General features: G+C 30.0%; 1 protein-coding gene and 1 long non-coding RNA gene across 2 annotated transcripts; both read right to left on the bottom strand.

The window, feature by feature from the left end:
- Positions 1–855: 855 nt before the first annotated feature.
- LOC107962595 (auxin-responsive protein IAA29) lies at positions 856–2,021 on the bottom strand. The gene is made up of 4 exons (XM_016899043.2): positions 1,674–2,021; positions 1,342–1,583; positions 1,177–1,258; positions 856–1,080 (listed from the first exon to the last, which is right to left on the bottom strand). Exons 2-4 carry the CDS (start codon positions 1,499–1,501, stop codon positions 972–974), a joined length of 351 nt encoding a protein of 116 aa, XP_016754532.1. The 5' UTR covers positions 1,502–1,583; positions 1,674–2,021; the 3' UTR covers positions 856–971.
- A 2,379-nt stretch (positions 2,022–4,400) lies between these two features.
- LOC107962594 (uncharacterized) lies at positions 4,401–5,585 on the bottom strand. Its single transcript, XR_001701691.2, has 2 exons — positions 4,997–5,585; positions 4,401–4,732 (listed from the first exon to the last, which is right to left on the bottom strand). It is a non-coding gene; the product is annotated as an uncharacterized lncRNA (long non-coding RNA).
- Between the last annotated feature and the right edge of the window lie 4,412 nt (positions 5,586–9,997).

Genomic DNA, 9,997 nt, shown 5'->3' with positions numbered 1-9,997 from the left:
TTTCATACAATCCTTTCCCAGATAGAGAATGGATTGTACGAAGTAGGGACACCACATCATCATGTATCCCTTTCCAATCATTTAATGACATTTCAACATGTCATTGATACATAATTTTGGTAATTTTTTTAACCCGAACTCAAAACCTTAAACTCAAACCCTAAACCCAAAACTCGAACCCAAACCTTGAATCATGAATCCTAAACCTCGAACCCCTAAACACTAAACTATGAATCCTAAACTTGGCCTTTTGATTTAGGGTTCAAGGTTTAAAATTTAAGGTTCAGGTTCAAGTTTAAGGTTTAAGATTTTGAGTTTAGGATTTAGGGTTTGGGTTTAGGATTCAAGCTTCAAGATTCGGGTTCAAGATTTAAGGTTCGGATTAAAAAATTGCTAAAAATATACATCAATGACATGAAAAACATTGTTAAAATATCATTAAATAATTAAAAAGGGATATAAGATGGCATGACATCCCTATTTTTTACAATCTTTTATCTTGAATTTATAATTAAAATGGATGATAATTAAAAAAATAAAATAAAATAACGAAATGTAGTAGTAATTTCTTTGACATAAATGCAGAACCAAGAACTAAAATAATAGAATAAAAGTTAAGTTATCTCGTTCTGACAACATGGTGAAAGAAAAGGTTTATGTAAACATATATATTGATAGAAAATTTACTAGTTTTCTTATCTTTTTGGGGTTTGATCTTTGCTCTCTCAATATATTTTTAGTTATTTATTTAAAGTATTTATTCAAGTAAATTGATGCTGAATGGCATTAACCCCATTACCAGCTTTAGGGTTTTTGTTTTTTTTTTCATTTGAGAAATAAAAATGCAAAGAAAAAAATAAAATAGACATCATTTTATTTGACTATTACTGTACATTAACTGTAACAAAGTAAATTACTATATATACATACGGTCGTTCAAAAGGCCTCGAGGATTCTTTTAGGATCCAAAATTAAGGAAGCAGAAACATGGCGGATGATTTTTTATAATTTGACGTGGAACCCAATTGGTACCCTCTGCTTCTAATTAATTTCAGGCATTTTAATGAACGAACGAAGGTCCTGAAACAACAATTTTTTCCCATCATTTTCTATCTAATCAAACAGGAGGAAAGTATCTCAGAGATGAAAGGCCGGGAAAAGGAAAAAAACAATTACCTCCAGGGAACATCTTCAGCAATCAACCAGTCACCTTCTTTGTCCTGATAAGTCAGTTTAAAGCTCCTCCGGTTCTCATCAACTGATCCAAAAATGAAGGGAAAGTGGGAAACTAACAGTTCAATTCATGAAATTAAGCAAGATTTTTCCATTTTGGGTTCTTACAGATATCAAACATTGTCATGAGTGTGGTTGTAAGCGTTTCAAAGGATTGATGGATGCTGATGTCAATTTTCCTGGCAATTACAACTCCTTCCATCTTTACCTTCACGTACGTGGAATTTGAAGCCCTACCCCCGCAGCACCCATTCTCCGCCGCTGTCATGTGGTTGTGAACTTGGCAGCGTAGCTTCTTCCTCCTCCAGGTTTTCACAGGCGGCCACCCCACTAGACCCTTTTCATAGTTCCTGTAAAAAAGAAAAAAAAAGATTTTAAACCCCATAAATGAACGAAAAATTCCCAAACAACAATACACAAGTATTTGCAAAGGGAATCACTTGAAACTGGCAGCGGAAAACTCGTCTTCGAGATATCCATGATCAAAGCCACGTTTTTGCTGTTAACATTAATGTCTTCATATAAACCCAGTTTTAGCAGAGGCCGGCTCCAAGTGTCGGAACCTGGAGGAGCGAGTCCCAGTTGGAGTTCCATGCACATTAACACAACTAAAAACAAAGATAGCCCTTTAAGTACAATAGAATAGAAATCTTAAAAACAAGGAAAGTGCAATTGCTATTATATATATATATGTATATGCTACGGCGTGAGAGAATCAAAGCGAAGACAACAAAAGAAAGAAGGAAATCTGGGTTACTTGGTATCAAAGTTGGGATATTAATTAACAGAAGATGAAATGGTAGCAGATATTGATGGGGGAACATTTAGCAGACAGAAGGTAAACATTTGGTGAAGTGGGTCCAAGCTTTGCTTCACTTTTAGCCGACCATTTGTTCCCTTCTGCTGCTTTCCTTTGATTCTTTCCATTGTTTTCTGCGTCTTTTCTAACTACAACGCTAATCCCTAAGATTTTACGCCCATCAAAACTGGGATTGTTTTTGACGGTGGAGAAGGGGACCAAAGATTTTGCAGGGAATCTATTTATGATTCAGATGTCTATTAAGTTAGGAAAATTGGAATTTTCATACACAACAAATTAATCACTTTAGTATGAAAGTAAATTAATTAAAAAAAACTTGGGTTCAACATCTTTAGTCCTTTTAATTTGCAATGTATACATATTTTAAACATTCTGGATAGAATTTCATATATAAGATCTACAGAGGCATTCTTTTATATTAGAGTATAGTACACTCTTAAATGGTGGAAAATTTTATATAATAAATTTACAAAAAAAAAAGGTTAAATTGACTTTTACTGTTTGTATCTCTCAATTATAAAAGTTTTTATTTTCATCACCAACATTATTGAAATTGAATTTTTTTTGTCACTCATCGATTAACTCAATAATAGAATGTTGATGTGACATTTTTAGATCTTAGCTATATGCAAAACAATCAAGAAGTACTATCTTTGCAGTATAATGTCTTTACTTGAATGAAACAATTCATATTACACTACGAATTGTTTTAACCTAAAATCTAGAGTTGCACTTAAGAAAAAAAGAAAAGTTTTGTAGTGATAAGTTCACTCACAATTTTAATGGAATAAATTCTCACATTCAACTCCAACCAAAGATCTACTTATAATGCACCAATAGGTGTTGATGCATGGGAATAAAAATAAACTTATGATAAATTAATCGAAGGCTTCAAGGTGTGTAACTATGTCATTTCTATTTGCCCCACCTATCTTTTGGTGTGCAAAAGAGTTGTCAAATTAACCTCAATGATACAATAAAGTTCAATTACTATCGATGTTTTGTGATGACGGAAACAACCCACTGAGCATTGAACAAAGCATAGCAAGAGAATCAATTTTTATAAAAAAATTTCTACAATAATTCTTTATAAAATTGTTTAGGGAGGACCGGCCCTTTCGGGGGACGTAGATCCGATCTCTCAACAACAGAAGGTATTGTCCCTCAAAGGAAGGTTTTGCCCCCTCTATGGAGAGTCGTGTACAGTTCATAGAGGGGGCACTTCAGCTCAAGTGGTACCATATACCCTAACAGGTGACCTAATTGAATAGGTTAGGGGTACGAATCCCACCAAGGGTGGACACTCACATTGCCTCTTCGTGAATGGTCATACGTTTACATATGGTCGAGGTGCCTCCTTTCGTGGAGGGGGAAAAACCCTTCCCCGAGGGGCAATACCTTCTATTGTTAACGGTCGAGTCAATATCCTAAAGGATGACACTTTGAAGACTTCTCCTAGAGGAGTCAATTTCGTCGTCAACAATAAAAAGCTAGGCAAAGTGGTACCATATACCACAAGTGACCTATATTCAATAGGTTAGGGGTTTGAATCCCACCAAGTGTGAGACACTTATGTCGCCTCTTGGTGAGTGGTTGTACATCCACATACGATCGAGGCACCTCCCTCCGTGAACCATACATGGCTCTCCGCAAAAGGGACACAAAACCCTCCCCTCAGGAGATAATACCTTTCATTGTTGAAGGGCCAGATCAGCATCCCTAAGGACGAAACTTTGAAGGCTGCTTCCGAAATAGTAAATCAACCCTCAACAAGAACAATCTAGGAATATTGGAATATGGAGGAGAATAGAAAAATACTTTTATTTCTAAGTTTTTGGTTTATCTCTTAGTTTTTTCTAATATGAAATTTCTCTCTTATTTATAGGAGTTCTTGTGTCTCTTCATAGGTGAATAAATATCTTAATGGATAGTCATATCTTTTAATAATATACATAATTATTCAATAGATGTCTACTTAAATAATCAGAATTCTTTATTAATAATCAAGTGGCATAACTTTTGGTAACAAGAGCCTAACTCATCTCTGTGAATAGTGACAACTCTTGGTTAATAATCAAGTGATATAACTTTTGAATCACTTATAACTATTTAATAAAGCATTATAAATATTTGAAAATGTTCCAACAGTAGATACTTATGTGCCTTTATAAATGGAGTGGAACCCATAAATTTGTCATTGAATCAAATTGTGAGAACGACGTTCAATGGGTAAAATATCTTATAAATTTAGTAAAATGTGCTTCTAAACAATGATACATTATCAACCAAATATCAAAATATCGTGTTCTAATCAAATGAATCAAATTGGATAATATAACATATTTGATTACATGCTAAATAATCTTACATATCAATAATCATATTATTAAAGAGAATCTTACATGTTTGGAACCAAATGCCCATTAAAAATATTAATTTATAAAATGAGTGTTGAGCCCAATTTATGCCCAGGCCCACAAATATACAAAATTAAATAAAAAAACAAACCCAAACTACAAGGCCCAAGGCATGAACAAATTTCAGCAAGCAAACAAATTTCAGCAAGCAAAGGAGTTGCTATTTGCAACCGAAGCAGTCCCCAGGTTCCGTACGACGCGCGAATCTCCGCACCGTGCGCCACTCCACCTCGCCACGTCAGAGACGTACACGCCCATGAACCTGCAAACAAGTGAAATAGGTTGTGAATCGGCTATAAAAGCCTTAGAAATGTATTGTAAAGGGGACTTTTTTTTTATTGGGTTTTGTTTTCACTTTCTTTTCTAGAGAAACGAGTTACGTTTTTGAGTACCATAAGCAAACTAAAATCAATCAAGATCAGTCAAGAATACTCCAAAGGTGACTCTTTTTTTTTGTTTTTTTTATTTTATTATTCTGTTTTTATTTCGACACAAATACGAGGCAAAGAGAGAACGAGAGGCTTACCGGAGTTATATCACGTTCGCACCGTCGGTGGGCTTTGTCCCATTCGTCGCGGTCAGATCCTGGGGGGCGGTTGTAGACCAGAATATCAGCCTTTCGGCTGAGGGGAAAAATGGTGAAGCTGAGAAAGTTGTAAGCTTTCAAATTTTTTTTCAAAAAGAAGACAAAAGGTTAAAATGTATTTTAAAATAAAAAATGATTTAAATAATAAAAAGTTGAAACAGCATGGGGAAGGGTAAAGGGATAGCGTGTTTTGACTGGGTCCACACGCATTTTACCCTTAAATGGGTAATTTGCGTGGCCAGTCCTTCATATTTGCGCCATTCTTATTTTGACCCTATTTGGTTTTTCATTTTCGCCCTGAAGTTTTCGCACCTTTCCAATTTAGTCCGCGCATGAGTGTTGCTTTTGGGGCTGGGAATATTTTCTTTTTTAGCCCTTATATCTTTGCACGAATTGCTCTTTAGTCCTTTTCAATTTCAATGTTTTTGTTTGTTGATTGTTTCTATTTCAATTAAGTTTTTTTTCCTCCCTTATTTTGATTTATACAATTAATTATTACTTTAAATTCATTTGGCTTCATTTTTTTATTTTTTTATTTTTTTATATACATACATTTTAAATTACTTTGATGAATTAAGTTGTTTTTGTTTTTTAAATTATAAGTTTCTTTTTTTAAATTTCTTTTATATAATATTATTTTAAAATTTTGTATGATTTTACATTTAAATAGCTCTTATGTGTTATTATACATATAATTTATGATAAAATTAACTCTGTGCCAAATAAATTATTACTTTCATATTATTCTATATAAATGTTCTCTGTATATTTATTTTATTTATATATATATATATATATTTTCCTCTTAAATTTAGTATACGTATTTTTTTTTCCCTCTTTTTTAAGTTGATTCATGTACAATTGGGTCCTTTGGGATCCTATTTTGATTGTATATTTTGTTTGTTAAATACCTCCATATTTTTTTATATTATTTATTTTTAATCTTTTATGCATATATATTATTTTTTTCCCCTTTATTTTTATTTTGATACAATTCAAGCTTTCATTCAAATTATTTACCTTAGAATTTTTTTTTTTAAAAAAATCATTTATATATTACTATATGATATATCATTTCTTTTATTTTTTCCCTATTTATTTTTTTAAAATTCTTATATTTATTACCTATTTAAAATTTTCTTATAGTTTATATAGTTATATTTCCAAATTTTATTTTTCCTATTATTTATTTGATTTTATTTTAAAAAACTTGTTATATTTTATTTGGGTGATTTATTTGAAACTTCTTTTAAAATTGGTTTCTTGTGCATTTCCCTATTATTTTATATTATTCATGAGATGTTATTGTCACGTGTTTTATTCCTTATGTTATCAAGTTTTTTTATAAAAATACATTTAATTTATTTATTACATTTTATTTGAAATTTTAAACAAGTCAATGTTTGGTATTTAAAGAATTTAAAGGATCGTGCCCTAACGTACTGGGTTTCGTTTTCTTTGTTTATTTTGAATATTCGAATATCCTCTTAAAACTAAAACGCACGTTTTAAAGGCAAGATCACATTTGAGGGGCAAAAATGTTGTATCCTAACGTACTGGATGTAATGTTTTACCTCAAAGTGAGATGGTCTTTAATACACATTTGGCTTACCTAAATGTTTTAAAAGCCAATAAAATGATGATTGCATTTTGAACTCTATCTAAGTCTTTAATTTTCGACATTTAAGACACGAATTAGTCGATTAAGTACCAATTTTGGGCATGTCAATGGTGCTAATCCTTCCTTGTACGTAACCGACTCTTGAACCCGTTTTCTTAAAATTCGTGGACCAAAATGTTTTATAAGTTGGCCCAATTGCACCTCAAAAAGGATTGGTAGCGACTCCCAACTTTCGTTTTCAAAAGTCGACTTCCCGTTTTCAAAAAAGGGTTTTGACAATGAGAATTTGGAACTAAAACTTTGGGTAAATGAAATGGAATAAACTTCCAAGTTTCTATTTATGCTATTAGTATCTGTTGAGCTGTAGCTTAATTTGTTGCAAGATATGAATTCAGATACGCAATTTTTTTTTCATTCATAAATAATTCAATGGTACACAACAACATATATAATTTATTAGTAGTACTTAATCCTGACCTAAACTACGATTTTCCTATAATTAATTAATTCATTCAAAAACTTCTCCCCGCCAAATCACGTTTTTCTTTTAAGAGATTCCACTAGCTAAATTTTAAAATTATTATTCAGTGTAGATTTAGAGTGAATGTTGATAGCTACTTTAAATATATATATATTATCTAAATTCGTATTATTTATTCGCGTGATAGATGTAGATTTAAATTCAATTACTTGAATATATAATACAAAATGCATATAATTTTAGTTTTATATGTATAAAATGAATTTTAATAGATTCAAATTTTAGTTTTGGCAAAATTAGATATCAGAAAATTTATTCAAAATTTTGAAATTGTTCTTTTTAAGGATTTGAATATAATAAATAAATTCTAAATTTTAGATAAATTTATAAATTTAAATTCAAAAAATTTAAAAAATTACAAATACTCAACCTGTTGTCAATTCGTAATTTTTTTGTTAAATAAAAAATATTTTTGGTTTTAAAATTATTTTAGCTTGAGAATGTAAAGAATGAAAGAAAAGCATGATGAGAATGCAACCCACAGCAAAACTGCCCATACCATTTACACGTTGTGTAAATTGGTTTTTTTCTTTTTTCTTTTTTTTTTCATTTTTATTTTTTTTTTACCATTTCACCTAAAATGCTAAAAAAATAAATTTATCAACTAAATTTAATTGAAAATATAAAAAAAAATAGAAACACCCAAAAATTCAAGATAATAATTTTTCATCTTTTTTCATTCTTTTAAAATTAACCCTCAATGTCACCAAAAAAAAAGTAAAACTGAAAAAAAAACCAAATTACACGATGTGCAAAAGTTGAGGGTTAATTTCTTTTTAAAATCAAGACTAAATTGGCATAATTTATAAATGTTGAGGTTTGAAGTAGCTATAGTGTAAAATTTAAAATGTCACAGTTAGCCAGTTGGTGATCAAAAAAGATAAAATTAAATAGTTGGCTGATTATTTTATAACTTTTCATACTTTGGTGACCAAAAAAGAAATTTACTAGTAGTTCAGTAACCATTTTGTAGCTTTTTATAGTTGGGTGAAAAAGAAAATACTAATAGTTGAGTGACTATTAGTGTAATTTATCCATAATATTTAATGCTTACTATTTCATTTTTACTAAGGTTCGCTTAAATAATGTGATTATAGACACGAGTTAAAACTTTTTTTTTAATTTATAATCAAGAGGGTAGATGAGATGAAAGGATCTCTCATATCTTAACCTGTAATCAAGGGGGTTAATCATTTCCTTGGATATGGAGCAGCTTTACAATTCATGGCCAGTGTTATCCCTTTATAAACTCACTCTAATGAATATCTTGGGATAAAAAAATATATTTATAATTATTTCCAACTTTTTTTTATTTAGTGCATCATTTCACTAAATTTTTTTAAAATAATACATTAAATACATGTTTATATTATATATTACTTTGACTAATGTCACAAAATATTGATGTAATGTTATATCCATTGAAGTTTATTCATCAGTAAATTAAATGATGGTGCAAGTTGTAAAATAAATCCAAATAAATTTATTTTAAATAAGATTTCATTATTTAATTATTTAAAGTAAATGGTATGGTTCAATACTTGATCTGTAATGCCACTTTTTCAGCTTAAAATTAACGTTTCCAACTGCTTTAATTCATCCCCAATGCTTTCAAACATTCACAAAGTAGTTGTTTGATATAAGCACAAGTCAAAGACGCTTAAAATTACAAGAAAGCAGCATCCAAGCATGAATTTAGAGAAAAACCCTTAGCTCTTCATTTCTTTATTTTTCTCTCCTACATAGTTTTTCTACTTATTATAATTTCTTTTTTTTTAGTCTCATTTCCATTTGTTCGGTCACATAATTTCTTAAAGATTCATTTGTTTACTTCTTCATTTCACTAATTGCATGTTGAAAGGATTTCTAATTGAGCTATAAAAACTAGAGTGGTTTCCAGTTAACCTTGAAATTTTAAAGAGTTTTAGTTGAGCGGGAACAGGTTCTAATTTAATCTTTCAAAGGTTAAGAATTGTAAAAGTTATATTTTCTCCTTGAAATTTACATTTCTAGTAGTGAATTTGAAATTTTTTTTGTTGAATTATACTAAAGTAGTAAAAAATAGGCAATTACAAGACAAACCACTATAAATTAATTTGTCTAAACTGGGATTATACTAAAGTAGTAAAAATAGGCAATTACATGACAATAGAAACTAGTATTATTTAAAATTTTAACTTTTTATTTCATTGTGATAAAACTATATAATATTTAATATTTTATAATCAATTTTTTAATTGTGGGATCAAACCAAGTTGGGATAACAAAAAGTTCTTACTTATCCAAAGCACATTCTAACCCACAGGACTTTTAAATTTGTTTAATCTAATAAATTATTTTTCTAATTTTTAATATATTTTATAAATATGTTTATTTTTAGTTCCAGTTAGGTTTATGAGGAAAAATAATGCAACAACTAAACTTAAAGAAGGCAAAAAATTAGAAGAAAAATGAGAAACGAGAGTGAGTCAATCCTCTAACTTAGCAATGAACAAGATGAAGGGATGACTTGAATTCTTTTGTGCTGTTTGACGCATTTGGTAGGGATACAATAGTATATACATTTTGTTTTCCTTCTTTTTCTCCCAAAGGGCTTCCAGGCTTTAGCAATGAGGACTTTTAAATGTAAACAAGTGATGTGAGGATTATAATTTCATCCCAATGGTGCTAAATTTATACTTCATTCCTTTTCATATCTTCACATATATATATATAATGCCAAATAAACAAATAACATTCAACATCAATATATATATACACAAAAGAATATTATTTGATA

Source organism: Gossypium hirsutum, chromosome A06, assembly GCF_007990345.1.
Source record: "Gossypium hirsutum isolate 1008001.06 chromosome A06, Gossypium_hirsutum_v2.1, whole genome shotgun sequence".
Lineage (NCBI taxonomy): Eukaryota > Viridiplantae > Streptophyta > Magnoliopsida > Malvales > Malvaceae > Gossypium > Gossypium hirsutum.
The sequence above is the reverse complement of the archived record's forward strand: the minus strand, read 5'-3'. Positions and strand labels throughout refer to the sequence as shown.